This window comes from Cylas formicarius, unplaced genomic scaffold (genome assembly GCF_029955315.1).
Source record: "Cylas formicarius isolate icCylForm1 unplaced genomic scaffold, icCylForm1.1 PGA_scaffold_3__17_contigs__length_32017465, whole genome shotgun sequence".
Classification (NCBI taxonomy): Eukaryota; Metazoa; Arthropoda; class Insecta; order Coleoptera; family Brentidae; genus Cylas; species Cylas formicarius.
Window position 1 is genome coordinate 4465241 of NW_026844326.1, and position 20254 is coordinate 4485494.

The 20254-nt window shown below is 34.9% G+C and overlaps 1 protein-coding gene across 2 annotated transcripts; it reads left to right on the forward strand.

The window, feature by feature from the left end:
* Window positions 1-4954: 4954 nt before the first annotated feature.
* On the forward strand, window positions 4955-20254 carry LOC132699087 (DCN1-like protein 3). 2 transcript variants are annotated; one of them, XM_060665559.1, is made up of 5 exons: window positions 4955-5330; window positions 5504-5637; window positions 9124-9335; window positions 11627-11910; window positions 14707-20254. In XM_060665559.1, the coding sequence occupies exons 2-5, from the start codon at window positions 5559-5561 to the stop codon at window positions 15041-15043; spliced, it is 912 nt and encodes a 303-aa protein (XP_060521542.1). In that variant the 5' UTR covers window positions 4955-5330; window positions 5504-5558; the 3' UTR covers window positions 15044-20254. The 2 variants fall into 2 exon arrangements, with proteins under 2 accessions (XP_060521542.1, XP_060521543.1); XM_060665560.1 differs by lacking the exon at window positions 5504-5637.

Consider the following 20254-nt stretch of genomic DNA (forward strand, 5'->3'; position numbering starts at 1 on the left):
TATAAAAAGTTAAAATTACGTTGCTGCATTAGGGACTTTTTTGCACCCCAGATAAGTTTCGAAAATAGCAAGTATTGTGGGTTTTGAATATCAAAAATTAAGATTTATATTATACGGTCATACGAAAAAACGTTTTCTATTGTCGGTACGTATTTGAGTCAGTTGAGAGGTAAACTGCCTCCCATAAGTCCCATACATATATTTCCAAAATAGTGTAAGGTCGGGTATATCGTACCAATTTTTAGTTTTTCAATCCCTGTGCCAAAAATGCAATTATTTATTAAAAATCAAAAGCTGACAGAGAAAAATTCACATTTCCTTAGCATTTAAACTTGAATCTATGTCCATTCAAAAAACATACTTCAAAGGAACTAAAAAATGTAAATCACTAAAGCAAACCTCGTCTTATTTTTTGTATTTTTTCACTGTGTGAGCCCATTTCTTGTAGTTTAAGCGCTGTACTCAATTATATTTTCTTCACAAATATGTCGTTGTTTTCCGGTACAAGTAGATGAGAGGCTGTGAAATTTGAGTCGCAGGGCTTTTGCAGCGCATTCGAAGAAGTGAATGGCATAAACACCTTTTTTTTTTCACTTATTTTGCCTTGTTTTTTCGCTGCGTTTGTAGGGTGTACTGCTTAGAATGACAAACAGATACCATGCCATGTTTGTTTCTTTGTGATAAATGAGCCTGGTTTGCTGTCTCGCTCTTTTGTTCAGTACGGTTATCTGATGACATGATTCACGCCAAGTGCTTTTCTGCATTTTAAAACTAATGTCAAGAAAAAAGAACGCGCAAAAACAAAAAATGTTGAATTCAAAATAACATCCAATAAAGTGATTGCTCCTACTTACTTGGCCAAAATATAATCACCGTCACAATTTTTTGGAAAATTCGTATAAAATATATAAATTAAATAAATAATTACTAAAAATAATTAGGAAATATGAATGTAAATTCGTTTTATAGCAGAAAATAAAAAAAACTATTAAATTATTGTAAATTGGAAAATAAAATATGTACATTTTCAACAGCAAAAGTCTAGACAATTTCAAAATAACAGCAAATTAAATATGTATTAAAATAAAACCAGTTTATATTATTCGATTAATATTTGCTAGGGTAACCTTTTCAATTTACGACAGCTTCAAGACTGAACTCGCCTTTGTGTTATTTCTACCTCTATTTTTCCCATTCTTCTAATAAAACCTCTTAATTTATTTTTGCTGCTTATTTCATTCTTTTTTCCAATGTATATTCCACAGGTGCTCAATATTTTTATATAATTTAGTAGTTTCCAGACAAAAAAATTCCTTGCCTATGATTATGTAACTATACTGTTGACCTTTCTTAGTATTTTATTTTCTTGGCTTTAGTTAATATTTTGTAAAAACATTTTTTAAGAAATGGTTAATGTGGATAAACTTTTACTGGATACTGTATGTCATACCATAGCGGTTTGTTTATTTTGCTGTTGAAAATACTTTAACTGAGTCATAGAAATACAGAAAATATCAAAAAACTACGAAAAAACCTGTAATCATTTTTAATGCACGTTATTTTGATAATGCGATTGACGTCACGTTATTGGATCAACTAATATTCTAGCGCAGTCATCAAAGAATGACGTAGGTAGATGTTTTTGGGTATATATAATCTAAGCATTTCCCACAAGTTTACTCTTCCTTGGGTATGCCACCAACTGTGTAAACAAATGTTTAATATTTGTTTGGCGACTGTGATAAAAATTGTACATAGTTTATAAGATCAGTGTATATAATAGATTAATATATATTTTATGTTTTTGAATTTATTTTTTTTCAGCCCTCTCCAGTCAATGAGTCGATTTATACAGAGGTGTCAAATTCTTAATGATCATGTAATACATTTAACAACAACATAAGGAAACAACAAAAGTTATTCAGAATTTTGCATAAAACTGCAAAACGTACTATAGTATAGGTATTCCATTGCAATTGGCTATGTCTGTTTTGAGTTGAATTGTCAACGCTGCAGGTGCCTCAGTGGGCTTCTTCAGCAGTGCACAACTGTTTAGTAATGCCTCACCAATACTCGCTGTACGATGGTAAATTATCAAACGCAGCAAAGAAAAATCATGGTGCTTTTACTCAGCGGGTTCTTTTTTGTGATTGTGTCAAAATATGACAACTCTGCTAAATTAGGTATTTGTTGTCAAGGTTTTCGCAAATTTGTGGTCCTACTTCATAATTTATCGAATTTGTGAAGTAAAATAAAAATTTTCTCCATTACTAATGAAAAAGATGAACCTAAACAAACTGAATTTCAAGAATGGTGCACAGAACGCCTAAAGCGTATTACCCTTTCTTCGTAAACTGCAGGATTACCACAATAAATATTTATAATAGTCTTTCCCACCTGTCATAATATATTTTACACACAGTATGGCAGCTTTTTTTAAAGAGATACCAACCATTTCTCTGCTTCCGTTCTCAAACTCCAGTAAGCTAAAATTTCTTATGCGGGCATATCTCTATGATTGATTGTCTCCTTAAAAAAATATCATCACAATCGTAAAAATAAATTTGTAGTTACAGTGTCATATTTGTTAACTTGCCTACATGCAGACATTGTAATTGCTGTGCGCTTTGGCAAAATATGTTGCTGTGTTATTTGTCAAATTATTTCTGTGTGCTTAATTTGGATTTGTAATTATTGTGTGCTAATTATCTAATTATTTCTGTGTGCTCAATTTGTTGTAATTGCCGTGTGCTAATTGTCAAGTGGTGTGTTTTAACAAAACTTATAGCTGTGTGCCATTTGTCAAATGATTGATCTGTGCTTAATTTGAATTTATGGTTGTTGTTGCAAAAATAGTGGCTGTGTGCTATTTGTCAATGTGTCAATGTGTGCTTAGTTTGACGTTATAAATATCTGCTTCTACAAAAATCATATGATGTATGCCATTTTTCAAATTATTGCTGAATGCTTAATAAGACATTAGAATAATAAAATATTTGTTCGCATAGTTTATGTGACAATAAGATTCCGTCACAAAACTACAATAGTATATTAAAAACAAAACACGTAGTAAAAAAATAAACACTGGATAAAGTTGCTGTGAGTGATCATTCAAGTGAATGCGATTGTTAGGTTGATTTTGATTTAAAAATTTGAATCGGTTCTGTACAATCATTAAACTCCATAAACTCCGTATGCACCTGAAAAATAATTCCAAAACTGTTCCAAATAGTTCCAAATCTTTTAGAACCCAACTCTAGTTGCTTATTCTAAGGTCAACTGTCAGTTTGGTGCAAGTAACAATATCAAAATTTGTCCATGGTTGCAGTGAATAACTTGATAACAAAGTGAAGCAAAAACAACAGTTTTTTAACAATTCTACAAAAAAAAACTAGATTCGGACCATTTACGCTTAAAGCAATATAAAATCAATGAAAGATGAATACAAATTAATTACTAAATTTTCAGTACCGTCATTTCGTTAAATAGGTACTTGTTCAAATTAAATATAATTACAAAAGCATGAGAAAAAACACTCCGCCAAAAAAGTCATGTTTATTTATTACGGCAAAAATAAAGTTAAAATCAAAGAACACAAAATTTCCGTATTAACCTAAATTTAGAGAATATTGATTAAAACGTACTTGGCACGTGTGAACTGACAAGTTTAAAACAGTTCAAACTTTTCTTAATTAATAGAATCACTCTAGAACGAATCGCAACTGCATTTAAATTTAGCTAAACCAGAGATTTTTAGGTTGGAACCACCTCAGCATAAACCACAAGAATAATACGCATGTGCGTATCGTCACAGACCGGATCTAAATCGGCCTTTACACATGCAGATAGAATAATACGCATGTGCGTATCGTCACAGAACGGATCTAAATCGGCCTATACACATGTAGACAAGTGTTAAGACTTGCCTGTACAGGTCGAGACACGCGAGTAAGTGCGAATGTGTTGGGTCAAAACTCAAGGCGCGTTCAGTTCCCAGCGCGGCTCGAAGCGAATCAGATTGTGTCTGATTTTTAGAGCAAGTGCGAAGTCCAACTTCATTTTTCGCACAGCAGCAGGCCTCACCAACTGGTGAACCTCGAGTTTAACCTGAATAGTGTGTGGCCGCAATTCGTTTCGCACTTGCTCGCTGACTTACCTGGACACACTTGCGCGCGGAATTGCCTGTATAGCCCCCATAAAAGACCAAAAAAAAGGCTAGTACTAACACTTCAACAAACAGTTTGTAATCAGTTGAAAACTGATTGGCAACTTTTGTTTTGCAAACGAGCCGAAATTTGTATAATTTTCAAACTGGTCTAACTTTGTCGTCACAACTAACAGCCGGTTATGAATATTTCTTTCATTAATCCGCGATCGATAGTTGCTAGTTTGGTAAAAAATAATTACAATTTTAACTATTAATTGCACACAATTTTCATTTTCCATGAAAATAACTTCAACATTCATCAATCGTTAAAAAGACGTTAGCAAGATTGCTTTGCAAAAAAATTTTTTGTCACAGACATAATAAGAAAGAAATTGATAACATTAAATTTTTATTTATATATTTTGTACATAAAAAATTACACAGACAAACAAAATGCAATTCCAACAAATTTAATAAACACAACTAACTGTAGGTACGAGATTTATAACCACAGATAGCAAACGCAGATAAATAAATTCATTTCTTCTGTCACTTTCAAATAAATCCGAAATGCGATTCTTCTTAGCTAAAAATTACTTTCCTGTTTGCGAATTATTTTAAGTCTACGAACAAATCACCATTTTCAGCGAACGCTTTTATTTAAATGCCATAATGCTTGCTAATCATTTTTGACTGTTCCACGAATGGATCTAGTATCAACCGAATTGATATCGAAGTTTGACCATACCCATGTCTAGTTGGTTAATCTTAAGCTCAGCTGATTTAACTATGCGCATGCGCGTCCCCATATGAGCAGCCATGTTATTCGTATCATGTGGGGTAGCTGCTGGAATCGTAATGAAAAACATTCTGAGGTTTCCGATTTTTACCCCATCCAAGATCTGAGCGTTAAAAAGTTTGTTTAGTGTTAGCGCGACAAACATTTAAAAGAAGGATTATTTCCGGAAATGAAATGCGATCTCAGATAGTCAAATTCGGTCGCAATCTGTGGTCCCAATATTATAGTCTGACATCAAATGCAAAACTTGTTAGTTAGAATATGGAAAATTTTCTGCTGTCAGAAATCTGAAAATGCCGCGGCCAACTAGAACTTCGTGTGGAAAACGAAGAAAAATACTGGCTGTAATCCTCTGTACCGTTGCCGCGTGTTAAATTTACAGAGGTAAGTTGGTAAATATTGTATTTCTCCGTGATTTTGTATTGTTTTGTTTGCACAAGGCAAATTATAAAAACAAACACGTAACTACTTGTTTAAATTCAGTTTTAATGAGTGCTTTTGCTCTTAAGGCGCGTTGGCATATTATTCCAACTGTTTTCTTTTGCGTTTTGGGCCAGGAAATGCTAAATAGGTTAACGGAGCAACCTAGGTGGTTTGGTTTGGGGCCCTCCAATGGGAAATTGTTTGAATTGCTTCAAGGAGCCAGAACCGTCGGCCCTGGAAAGCAACACGCAGACATTGAGTAAAGAGGGTAAGTTTAGTGATTATTTTGTGATAAAAGCGGGTTTCTTCTTTGAATAGTTTCAGAAACCAATTAAGGGCATTAGAAACTAAGTAATTCTCTAAATGAATACGTCACAGTGCCCAGATTCATTTAAGTTTTGATTGGTTGGTTGAAATTACGACAAGGACTGAGGAATTCGACCAAAAAAAACATTTTTTTATGATTTTTTACCTGTGATGGAAAAAATTAAGCTGTGGATCTAATACAATTTCCAAATACTAATACTTTATTTTTGATACGAGATTAATTATACTGCCTTTTACCTACACTTTGTTAGCTTATGGTGAACATTTTGTAACAAATTAAATAAATTATTTCCAAAAAAAAAGCTATATTTTCCATGGCCTACTCAAAAAATTAAAGATATATTGTCGTTTGTGTTATATATTTTTGAGAACCTAATAATAAAATTTGGCTTTACAGGTTTCAGTAAATCTCGTTTCACTTTCTCTTTTGTCTTCTAATAAACGTAATCGACCAAACTTCCTCTGGTCCGTCCATTGATTCTAAATCAGCATATTATATTTCATTGACCTTTTGACCTTATGACTTTTTTGGACATTCACAAAATATAATTATTAATAGTAATAATAGTAAAAATAATAACCCATTAACTGTCAAATGTTCTAGCGCTGAATTTTATGGCTACCTAAAGCCAATTTTTTCAGTAAATTGAGTTTATTTCGGAAACTTTCATATTTATGTTGTGTATTGTCTTCCATAATAGTTGCTAAAATATAGATTTGCAAAATATAATTTTCATTATTTTTTGTATTGTATAATCGCACATTTAAAGCCAACATTTGCACCTTCTGTGAATTCAAATATGGCCATACTAAAGATTTAATTTGAGGTGTTTTTGAATAATAAATAGGGAGAATAATTTCCCTAAAACCGCAAATAACTGGAAATAACATAAGATATCCTAATATTTATAAATCTCCAGAGTTCATAGATTTCTATGGATACTCTGATTTTTCTCTGGCAGAAGATTTGATTACATGCAAAAATGTTAGTTTCGTCTGTTGCTCTGGTCTGCTGAAGAAATATTCAGACTCGATCGAAGATGTTGATTGTTTTGGACAAGTGGTAAATCTAGTTTTTAACATTATATTTCTTATAAACTACTGGTATGTGATCAGTAATCTTTTGAATGTAAGGAAGAACTACAGTGGCAAGTGTGGAGTTGGTTTTGGATTCCTTTTCTTTGGGAGGTCTTGTTACGGAACGTTTAATATTCCTGTGAAAATTATTTGAGAGAAGAGCAAATGTTAACTGTTTCAATTATGTTCAGAGAGAGTTGATAAGCAAGCACGGAGTAGAATGCAAACCAGTGTCAGCTAAACTCTGAAGAAGCCGAAGGGATGATTAGAATCCAGAAGATTTGTAAATATTATTACTGTGGCAGTTATGGAACGCTTAATATTCCTAATGTGAAAATTATTTTAAGATAAGAACAGATGTTAAGTGTTTCAATTATGGGCTCAGATGATTGATTGATACTTGACGATTTTTGGGCTGGATGGTGAAGGGTTTCTGTAAACTTCTGTTAATGTATGTATGTAAATCTCTATTAACAAGAATGTTGAAGAAGATATTATTAAGTGGCAATTCAGTGGTAATACATGTCTTAGTGGGTATGAAGTTTGAATAAATAATATTTGCGATAATTGGCGATAAAAGGGTACCCATAGCCGTTACTGATATTTGTTCAGAAATTTGACCCTTAGAAGAAAAATATGTTAAGACAAGCATTTTTCAATTAAGATGAGAAGATTTGATTCCAGATTTTTGGATTTTAGTATATCTGAAATAATGTTGACAATTTCACGAACTTTAGTAAACAAGGATTCTACTTTCAAACGAACTAAGTTATAGGAATTAAGTAAGAAATCACCATTTTTACCGGTAAAGGGGTTTAATATAGAAGCTAGATATTTTGTTAGTGTTCGCTATGTTGTGTAGGGAGTCAGTAGAGACGAGGAATTTTAGAGTGATGAGGGATGATGATTTTCTCAAGGATTCTGTAGGTGATGTAGGAAGATGTAGGATCTTTTTTAGGTTGACGAGATCAGTCTATGAGAATATTTTCAAGTTTTCTTTGATAGTCAGTTGTGTTCGAGTGAATGGTGAATGCGCAGGGAAAATAAATTTTTTTCGAAATGACCTTTGTTAGTTTTGTCATAGATTTTAAAAAAAACAGAACACCTAAAGTTTTTATAATACCACTCAGCTCGATAAAAAGGATACCTCATCCATGCGGAGAGCTAGAAGCATTTCATCCGATCGTTTTTGTAATTCAGCCTTGTTTCTCCTTTACCGTATTGTATTGGTATTTTTCACATTTTGAGGGTAACTCGAGGAGTGTCTTATCGTGTGCGGGACGGGGCCTGATCTGTGCCGCATCTTGTATCGGGTGCTCGCCTAGAGATTCCAACCATCTTCTAGATTCCGAATATCTTGCAACCACTAAAATTGTAAACAACCAATTGAGGTTATTTACCTTTTTGTTGGAGATTTTGGGTTTGTGGTTTTCGATATCCTGGCTGTTTGGTCGTCGATTGGCCTCCACGACTATTTTAGGATAGATAGGATAGTTCCTTAATCGATAAATATCGATCTGGTTATTACAATCTGTCGCGTCAGTGCTTGGGGTTTTGTGCCTAGTGTCAGCAACATCAGCGTTAGATTTCACTAACGACACTAACCGCATAATGGAATACTAAATTTATGGGAGGCTGGAGCCTACTTTTACCCTGCGCCTCTGGTCGGGCATAGTCGTACTAGAATGCTCTCTATAGTTCCATTTGAAGTCCCTAGACTCACAAGTCCTACTTTCCCGATATTTTTTTAAATCTTGGTTCCGATTGTCATTTAAAAGATGTTTTGAATTATTTAAATCTAGGTTTCCCCGGTGTGATTAGGAATCTTAAAGTTGATAGAACGCGATTGCGCATTGGAAGGGCCTTTGAATAATTTTTGCTTTTTCCAGTGGAAGTTCATTAGCTGTTTGAGATGGCAATTTGTTTAGGGTAGACTAGACATTTGAAATGTTTTCCGTTTTTGGGATAATACAACAACCGGTTTTTCAGTCTCAGAAAGTTGGCGCGGTGACGGAAATCTCTAAACAACCTTTTAGCTTCATCTCCCCCAAATAGTATATAAGCAGGCACAGAATAGAATGCAAACCAGTTTCAGTTAGTATTACAGTAGCAGTATTAGCAGTTCTTTGAAAAAGGAAAATAATTTATTTGTTTAAAACGTTAAAAATAAAGAGGCAAAAATGGAGGGCGGAACAGAAAACTCAATAATATGGAGAGGCTATTTATAACATCAAAGTTTTTGCTATTTTTTGCATGAAGCGGCAACGCCGCCTCGTTGAAAATGCAGTAGATCGCTTACGTAAATGACCGAAGTTACGTACTTAAGTAAATTCGAGTTCTTGGTTTTCAGAGATGCCTGAAGCCCGTCTGTATCCAGCACCAAGTCATGTACCCGCGTTCCAGCCTCCCTTAGATGCGATCTTGACCAACGGTAACCATCTATTTGCTCCGGCCGTGGAATCGACTGTCGCCAACGTCGCCTCCACTACCATAAGTCGTTTTTATCCGCCCGGCAGGCGCCAAGCCATGGGTGCCTCCGAGAGCAAACCATCCGATGTTAAGGTAAAGTGTGTCTCGAAGTATATCGTCTTGAGTTTTGAAGGGTCTTTCTTCAAAAAGTACTTGGACCTCAACTCGATTTCGTGGGGATTTCAGATGATTACGCAGGTATAATTCAACATACGATAATAATGTTGCAGTTAACTATTTTATCCGCTCGTAGGCAATTTTTAGCAATACATCAAACCGATGCAAAGAAATGGAAGCAAAATATATTCCGTCGTATTGCGTGTGTTGGCCTATATATAATTTTAATTAGCTATCACAACTTCACAGCCACCAAAATCTTCAAATTAAACTTCTGTGGCGGAAATGGAACTGAGGAGCTATTATTACGGCTCATAATCATTTTTATCATAATTAAAAACATTGATTAGAACGTTATAGGTTACGCATAAAATGTTTATGACGCACAGTCTTGCATGATAAAAAACTTTGGGATCTTAGAGAAACCATGTATTATGTTATATGTAATAGATGAACCGAATGTGGCGATGAAAAGTTTATTTCATTTTAAATTCTTTTTAAATAGGTAAAATTTTAGGCTTGGCATTTTCAAAACGTTGTACTTTTAAGTGGTTTTGAGTAAAATTGAACTTTTTGCACAAGAACAACTTTCTTGCGATTTGAGAGCAACTCATAGGAGTGATATTTAGCTTCATAATCCGTTGTCCTCTTGCTAAAGTAGGCAACAACATTAATTTTATCATAACTTTTTTGAATTAGAATTGCTTCATAGCCAATACTACTTGCATCCGTGTGTAATTCGGTAGTCAGTTCCAGATTATAGATAGCAAGCAGTGGTCTGAACGTCAAATGCTTTATTACGTATTGCCTGGCTTCTTCTTGTTCTTCTTTCCACTCAAATGGAGCACTTTGCTTTGTTCACCTTGTTATGCTGGCTGTGCGACTAGCCAAACCAGGTACGAATTTCCGAAAGTATCCGGCGAGTCCCATAAATTGCTTTACTTCCTTCACGTTCTTAGGGATAGGCGAATGTCTTAAGACTTGAATCTTTGCCAATCCTGGGCTTATACCTTCGCCAGATATTCCCCGTCCTAGGTACTCTAATCTGGATCTTTTCGCTCTACAGTTTGCTCTGACATGCCGTAATTTACCGCACTGAAAACTTTGCTAAGTCGATTTTCCCGTCAAAGTCAATAACGGAGTGGAACTCCATTGTTTCTCGCCATTGTAAGCCAGTCATAGCAAATTTCGGCAATTTGAGATCCCACTGACTTTAAACAATTCCGTTTTACACTTGAATTAACGTTGGAATGACATTTTTGGAGAAATAATATCTGGAGATCTTGCGGACCATTCTATCTTCTTCCAACCCACTGTCCGAGAAATACCGTATTTAAATGTTCACTCATTTATCGAGAAGAATAGGGCAGAGCACAATGCTGTTGAAGTCAAATCTGTATATCAGGCGGATTCGGATTGGGGAAGAAAACTGCGAGTGTTGGAATTAAGTAATTTTGAACAAATTATAATTAAGTTTTGAATCTAAGAAATAAGGTTCAATAATTTTGTTATTCAAAATCCGGCTCCAAACATTTGTTTCTTATGGACGTTGTGTATGATTTTCTCTCATCCATATCAATGCCTACAATTTTGTTTATTTACCGTACTATTTAAACAAAACATGACATCATCGCTAAATACTATTTGACGATGAAAAAATGGATAATTTTGTTTTCTTATAGGTTTTTAATTTTACTCGCTGTGGATCGTGTTTGTTTTGTTTCTTCACTTACTTTATACAAAAAAATAGTGTTCCACTTAGAAAAAGGAAGTTGATATCAACATCAATTTTTTTGATCCGTCCTGTATATTTTTTGTTTACTGTAAAAAATGCGCAAGAAGATATGCGAGCATTAAAAAAAAATCCTGTACCTAATTTTTAAATGCATTTTTCTATATGTTAGCAGTTCAATGTATAATATACTATACCTCAGTCATACATTTTATGGCAGATTTTTGATGTTTTAATAGAAGTAATTAAGTATTCTATTTTTAGAGGTTCAGTATCATGGCTCACTAATAACAAAACTTAAATGTTGACTAGTCAATTAATTTTTGAAATTATAAATTTTTGGAATAGATGACTTTGTGCCAGGTCATCTTTGTTTTTTTCATTATCAAACGTCAATTCCGACCTACTGAATGGAAGCGAACACCTTGTATATATAAATTTAGAACTTTTTTCTATAGTTTGCAGTTTTCGAGTTAAACTGTTTTTGAGAGAATGAAGCGAAATTTTCAACTCTAAAAAGATGTATGTTCGGCAGTTGAATTTCCTCTTTGAACACTACAAAGACGAATTGGAGGATAGTATACTGGCAGAGGGCATCGACCAATTCTGCAGGGACCTAAATGTCGCTCCGGACGAGTTTAAAGTATTGGTGCTCGCGTGGAAGCTCGGCGCCGAGCAGATGTGCCGCTTTTCCCGCAGCGAATTCGTCAACGGCCTGAAGTCGATCAAGTGCGATTCGATCAAGTCCATTCAGCTCAGGCTACCCGACTTAGTCAAGGAAGTCAAAGAAAACGACGACATGTTCAAAGACCTGTACAGGTTAGTGATTTTGGTCTGTATTTGATGGGCGATAAAGCGATTTTTTGGAAGCTACTTTCCCAGTTTTTGAAAGAAATTTATACAGGCTACTGTAATACTATTTACAAAACTTCTGGATTCCTGCTGCGTCGGTTGTTGTTGAATCGAACTTACTGAAGTTCTATAGAACCGAACCATAAATCTATTATTAAGAATTCTTCTCTATCAGAAAAAGTCTATCATCCCTGGTGACTCTAAAATTTCCTTGTCTCTACGGACTCTCTAAGACTCACAAACCAGGATTAGCCCTTGGACCTATTTGTCAGGACCATTGGTTCTTCAACATATTCTCTAGCAAAATTTCTAGCAACTAAATTAAAATCCTTTACATGGAACACTGATACTTTTGTACTTAATTTCATTTTTTCATTTTATTGAACAATTAAAAAGCATTACATTGGATCCGCAGGATATTTTGGTTAATTTTGAAGTAGAATCCCTCTTTACTAAAGTCCCTATTCCTGAAACTCATTCCTCAAACAACATTATTTCAGATATATTAAAATCCAAGAATCTGGAACCAAACCTTCTCTTGCTAAAATTTATCAGTAAGCACAGAGTTTCTACCTGTAAAGGTAAACGTGCTTGCTAACACGGGGACTCAGAGGTAACTGACTGTTTCAACCAAGAATACTTATTATGAAAATATAAAAACTGCAAGCATAAATGACAACCATTTTTGTATCATTGAAATCTTGCTTCCTTTGATGAACGCTACGTTGATGATTCATTTGTTATTTGGCCTAATGGTTAAGAATCCCTACAAGATTTTGTTCTGTCGTCGAAATTTTCTTCAAGCCATGGTCTGAACATAACAAATAATGATGGTAACACCACTAATGGCAAAGCTCAAATGATTTTAAAATTTCAAAGGTGTGGACATTACTAAAAAAAACCTGCCTGTATATTCAGGATATGCTTGACTATACAGACTGATCTGAATTAATTGTTCATCATTGATAACTTTGTTATGAGTAGGTTAAATTAGCAAACTAGTAGTGGTGAAAACAGAAAAACAATTGGGGGGTTTAGGACAAAATTAGGAAAATGCACACTTTTTAAATGGAGTAGGGTTTATATTCTTTACTCTAACATCCGTAAGTTACCAACAGAACAAAAAAGGTCATATGCAATAATAGCCTAAAATTGAAAATAACCGAATTATCAGCACAGTTCTCTTTTGGACTAGATTGCTATAGGTGGTTGTGAAATAAAACTCCATTTTCCTTTTATTACTTTATTTGACCGTAAGAAACACGTATATAAAAAAATTGAAAAAAAACCTAATTAATTTATTCTATACATTTTCAGCACGTTTTTCTATTGAGCGAATTGCCTTTAGTATTGTTCTATCATCTATCTGGTTCATTTTTACTCTTATTGCGGCCTTTTAAAACGTCAGCGTGTTGGTATCTTTCCTTGTAAATTTCGCCCTTGAAATAATCTCACAAGTAGAAATCAAGTGGGGTTATATCTGGTGACCTAGGAGGTCCAAGAATAGGTCCATTGATATGTGACTCGGAAGTTATGAGCTGATATGCCATCTTGTTGGAAATTGAGTTTCTGCCTACTTATGAAAAGAATTGCAGTCATAATTACAATGTACCTCTCACCGATCAGCGTGCCATTGTAAAAATATGAACCAACAATGCGAAAACCAATTATACCGAAACAAACATTAATACAGAAACAAACTGGTGGACCTCGGGCATGTACAAGCAATGAATTTTCTCTTGACCAATAATGATATTTTGGATTGTAAATTCTAGAATTTGAAAATTTTGATTGGTTAGTCCACAAAATATACTGAACATTTTTTATATTTTAGTGGCAAAATTAACATTCCTGTATTCCCTGCCAAAGCACCTGAGCTGCTAAGAATTTGTAAGAGCCAAATTTGTTTTTCTTAAATGTATTAAAGGTTAGGTTAGAGTCTTTAACTATGTCTGGAATAAAATTGTCACGAAATGCTTCAAAATATCCAAGAACACAAATTTTCACGTCTTCACTTATAATAAAATTTTTTCGTCTCCGTTTTGCAAAGCGGGTTTCATTATTTCTGCTGATTGTATATGTATCTTCCTCTTGCCCTTACAAGCTTTACTGCATGCGGAATACTGTTCTAACATCGCACTTTTCTTCATGTGTAAAAACCATTTTTGAATAAGTGCTACAGTAAAATTAATTTAAATAATTGATATCAATTGATATAAGAGTACTAATAATTAGCATATTGAAACTAATTTTTTGGCAACTAGTTTTCTATTTGGCAGGGCTGTCATTATTTTGCACAGTCTTCTTTGGACCATTTCTTCTGCGCCTTTATCGAATCTTTAGAAATAATGAAACCGTTTTTGCTTAAAAGAAGGAGACGAATTTTTTTTACAATAAATTGCAACGTGGAAATTGGCGTTGTTTTCAATTTTCGGGTAACATTGCATATGACCGTTTATGTTCTGTTGATTATTTACTAACGGTAGAGTAAAAAATATACACGCTATTCCATTTAAAAAGAGTACATTTTTCTACTAGTTTGCTAATTTAACCGACTTTGTATCTCTCCTCATAACAAATTTACCAATGATGAATGCTTAATTTAGATCATTCTGTATATATGTATATTAGTTCAGATCAGCCGGTATACGGAGATATAGATGAGGAATATGAGAGTATAATGGGGCATATATGGATCAGGCATGAGGAGTAATTCAGATGTACCTGTACCTGTTTTGTTCTACACTTTTTTTTTTCTTTTAGGTTTTCGTTCAAATTCGGGCTCGAATCACTATCGGGCCAGAGGATACTGCCGACCAATATGGCGGTCGTTTTGTGGCGGTTGGTGTTCACGGTGCGCGAGCCGCCGATACTGAACCGATGGCTGACGTTTCTCGAGACGCACCCGCTGATTCGGGGCATCCCAAAGGACACGTGGAACATGTTTTTAAACTTTAGCGAACACGTGGGCGATGACCTGAGCTGCTACGACGACAACGAGGCGTGGCCGAGTTTGTTCGACGACTTCGTCGAATACGAGAACGATCAGGCCAATCAGAACGTAACGAAGTGCGACGATCTGTTGATCGCGAACGAATGACGCCGAACCGTTTCTGACCGAGCCTAATTAAAATAATAATAACAGGGTGCGAGGGGTGTAAAGTCGATGTTTTGTGACGTGAAAGTGATACGGTAATAAAATACGTGAGCCAGTTGTATGGCGGCCTCGTTTGTTTGGGAGAAAGTTTGAAGTTTTTTTTATTTCGGTGACATAAAGGTTCATTTATTGAAACATATGCAAGGTACAAACCGTTCATACATTGCTACAACTATGCATATTGTCGAACTTCTATTGTCTTTATTTTTTGTTTAGAGAATGTATTGGGCAGACCCATTTCAATTCTAAGGCTACGAGGCTCTTCTACAGTGTGACGTCAACCGTGAGGGAGTGCAGTGTAGTCAAGCGTGAGGTTGCCAGATTGTAGCTATTTTCACGCTTTCCGTTGCCCATAAGAATGCATACTCCAAAAAAAAAAGAAGCTCTGCTAGTTCTATATCTTTCCATGTTTATTGTCCTCCATCTTGTTAATCCTTTTCTTACCGTAAATGTTCATTTCTTTGACCATGAAACTCATTAGAGTTTCATAAAAAAGTGGACAAAAAAATCAAATGCGATGCAGCTTTCGTTCAATACCGTATTGTCGGCGAAACCTGAATTTGTGGCATAAAACTCAAAGCTTTTTTGAGTGAATTCTTCATCTAGTTCTCAGTCAAAGGCGGTAGGTGTTCTTATAGTTTTCTTGGGGCATGGTGGACCATCGCTGCCATTATTATCGGGTTCTGAATTTCCTTTCACAACATGCAACACTTCGTCATCGGACGAAGTGTAGTGCCCCCTACCACTAGGTTCATACTCATCTAATGAGATACTTGTATCACTGTAGATGCCGCCATAGTCACTGCCAGTCTCTCCCTCCATTATTCTTTGTGCTTCATGTTCCACTTCACTTGGTTTAAGCCTTCGTCACAAATCCATCTTTCTACATTAAAGATTTCTATGGTTAATTCTCTTTACTGTTTTGATAAGGTGCATGTGCACTAAAACAACTAAATTCACATTCGCTAAGAAAACCAACAACATAATCGCGCAGTCGTCTTCCCGATGCCGCCCTACACAAAATCGCACATATAGCTGGGCCCCTTCTGAATGACTTAATTAATACTACTTAATTCTACTTCGCTTGATGCGTCGTCACTGGACAATATTAGTGTTGCTCTTTTGCAGAATGTTCAGATGATTCTTGGTTGGGTTAATTCAGAATGGTTATACTCCTAATTTAACTACTGTCCAGTATATGCAGGTTTTATAGAATTTCTGTTTACTAAGACATCTAGAAAGGATAGACAGTCGTGATTCTCTTTCTTAACGGTAAATTTAATTAAGAATTAAGATGTAAGATGATTGAGAAAAAATTCTAGCTGTCCATTGGATTCCAGATGATGAAGGTATCATCAACATATAGCAACCCTAGGTTTGATAATTGCCAGATCCATAGCGCCAGTTTCAAACCGTTCTATGTATATATTCGCGAAGATCGGAGAGAGAGGGAAATCCATCGGTACTCCATTATTGTGTGGGTTGACTTGAAAGTAAGAGTTATGCACACAACATCTAAGGCGGTCTATCACTCCCTCAAGAGGTAGTGAAGTTCTGTCATGAAGTTTGTATCATTCTTAAACGTTAAAATTTAAAAACATAGGAAACACATAAGGAAGGGTGAAATCCAAAGATCAGGAATCGGGGAACCATGTATGGATACCAAAGAACACAACATCAAATAGTTCAAAGCTCTGGTTGTCCACAGGGAACCATATGGGAAAAAATGCATGTTTGAAGAAGCTGTCTTCATTAAAAGCAACGGAAACATCTTTAGCAACCCAAACGTGGAAATAAATTAAGCCTTAAAATGGCAGACCAATGCTGGCGTTCTAGCGGAATAACACACAACACTTTGGTGGACCCGACTCCGTCTCTGTTGAACGCTGTAGCCTACTAGATAAGCCGCTTAGCCGTAGAATTAAAATTAGTCTGCACTTGATAACAGGTACTGATACATCTACCCGAAACGTTGTGCAAAAAAAAAGAGACCATGGAATTTCGACAATCTCTTGGTAGTTCTACTGAATATGGACCCATAAAATCGTATTCAATTTCCTTCATGTTACCAATAATAGGAAATTTTTGCGGCTCTTTTGGAGTTTTTTTTACTTTATTCCTTATTTGAAGCGCGCGCAATGGATGAGAAATAACCTTTTTTCTTGTTAACCCTTCCAGCCTCGGTTATTTTCGAATGTCGAGAAAGATATTTTTCTATTGTTTATTAATGTCTTTGTGAATGTGAAGAGAGGTAGTGGCAGATATAAAATTTTAAAACATTGATGAAAACATTCAAAACAGTTTCTGTTTGTTGCACTTTTCACACTTACTACGATACGACCTCCACCTGACTCTAACTTGCAGCGTTGTTCATATCCATCCATAAGGGCTAGCCAATGGCCAATATCATCAAATCTCATATCACAATTTAGATTGCATTCGGCTTCAGTTTTATATCATGTGAGTTCACTAGTAGTAAAAGAGAAACATCAGCTTCTGCGTCATAATCGTCATCGTTTGTAGTGTCATTGGCGAATTCCCAGTGTCCTCCTTGAATATCCAAATAAGCTGTTCATTGATTGCGGCACGTGTTTTCCTGAGGGAAGCTCCCTTCCTACGTTTTTATAGAATGGCCTAGCAGGAATGCCGTCTGCTACAGAAGAACAATATTCACATTTTGTCGTAGAAACTCCTGAAGTTGGCAAGTGCGTATAGCAATCTGAAAGAATCCTGGCCGAGAATGTAGTAAGCATGCAGAGTGGCACATGAACTTTGATATCTTTCAAATAATAAATACTAAGCCAGCATATTGTTTGGTGCGCCACTCACGGATATGTCAAAACTGGAGCGAACAGTTGATAGTTGAAATAATGATGTCGGTAAAATAGATACCTGAATATGATGGTTACCACCGCAATGGCCAAAATGGTTAACCGATAAAATTCGACGCTACTTATAACACTCCCGTTACTAAGCGTAGGCGGTGCCGTCAGTAGTAATCCTGATAAGTTTCAGAAGTAGCAAATTTTTTTTGGGTAAATGAATTGAAAAAATCGTTTGTTGCATTGTACTTGAACTATTTTTTTAATATTTTAATTGGTTCTCCGTAGGGGTCTTTAAGCTCCTAAACTCTTTTTCTCCTAGAGCTATAAACTTTGTTTTAGTTCATTCATTGTCAAACCTGTTTCTGTAGCTGACTCTTCTATCTGCTTTATCGCATTAACTAGATTTTTCCTTGTTGGGGCTAAAAATGTGCGTATGTAAGAATTTAGGGTCTTTGGTTCAGTACGGTAACTCTAGTTTTCGAACCACTTTTCCTGAGCACTGTTTCGAATAGTATGTTAAATAATAATGTCGGCAGCGGATCGCCTTTTCTTAGCCCAGTCAATACTTTTTCTATGGTTTTATAATCCGTTTCTGTTAAAATCATCTTTGTTAAATTAACCATTTTATTTGATACTACCAATTATGAAATTGATTCATACAATTTTTCTTTTTTAACTGTATAATACACTTTTTTAAAATCAGTAAACAGTATATATAGCTTCTGGTCCAGGCTGTTATCATCTCTCGTTTTACGAATTGGACAAATTATCTCCATCTCTAGGGCATTTTTTCTTCTTTCCATATTGTTTCAATTACGTTACATAGAGTCTTCTAAAGCTTATTTCCACCAACCTTTAACATTTCAACTGTGATCCCATTCTCCCCGGGAGCTTTACTATTTTTAAAAGTCTTGATAATTGAAAGAACTCTTTTATTCTCTTCTGCGATGTATTTCATCCACTGTAACCTTGCACAGTGAATTTTAAAATTCAAGATAACAATTACGCCTCTTGGTGCACATTTCAAAAACTCAACAATTAATCTCAGCATTTCCTCTTTCCACATTTACTTAATAAATACAAATAAAAAGCGAATATGTAATATTTTTATGAAAACTAGATTATTCTAAAAAAATGTTAATCATTACATTAATAAATAGTAAATAGTATTATTGCGGTCATAGGGGCCTCTACAGAGTGTTAAGAAAACGTGGCAGTATTTAAGGGGATGCTTCCTCGGATCCTTTTTTTAACTAATGTTTTGTAAATTAATTCACATATCATCTCAGGGATTTATTTGAAATTTGGCAACGGTGTATTTAGTAATATGGCTCTACGTATAAATTAAACAATGGGTTTAGAGGGGGGTGGGGGCAACTTTATAAAGTTTGCAATTTACAATTCTCCTGAGTTCCTTTTGCGTAACTGATACTGTAAATAGTATTACAGTTCTCTGTGGAACTTTCTTTGAAATATTTATAAAATTTATTGATAAAAATACACGACGGTGACTTTAATTTTATTTCGATACTTCCTTGAGATAGAGCGACTAAAACTACAACTGTTTCGTTTCTTGAATTTTCATTAAGTTAGGGCCAAATGAGCTTTTTATTACTAGAGACAGTGCTGCCACATTTGAAATCCTTGAAAAGATATTTGGATTAATTTATTTAAAAAAAAAATCCACACCGTATCTTTTTCATAAAATCAATTTTTTCATAAAATGATCTGAGAACTGACCCCCTTATATATTGCCGCACGTTTTTAAACACCGTGTACACAAATTTCAGTTCTAAATAAGCATAAAAATATTTGGGAAATGTGGCCCTATTTTGCGTAGAATGCAAAAGTTATCATTGCTTTCGCTCAAACCGGAAGTGCAGCAATTGACATCATCATTAATTAAATGTCATATCTTGTGAAGGTTTCAATTTTCTCCCAAATAATCAGTTGTATATGTATATTACATTTCGAAATTCGATTTTCCTCAAAAACACCCCATGATTTGATTAGGTTGTCAATGAATGTTGCGCTTGAATATCACAGAAGTGATTTATTTGTATTTTTTTATGGCAACTACAGAAAATTGTGAATATTTGGGAGAATATTAATGGAAAATGGAAGATTTTTTGCATCCGAGATCCGATTAAGTTTGATCGATATTTTGTTGTAATTTTTGTTATTTCTGCACGTGCAGCTTTTGATTTTTAAATGAAGGAACTACATTTTTGTTGTTGTGGTGAAATTTTGCATTATTATTCTCCGATTATAATAACTAAACCATTTACAGTATGTTCTATTTTTGTCCGTTTTGGTTAGTTGGCCGTAA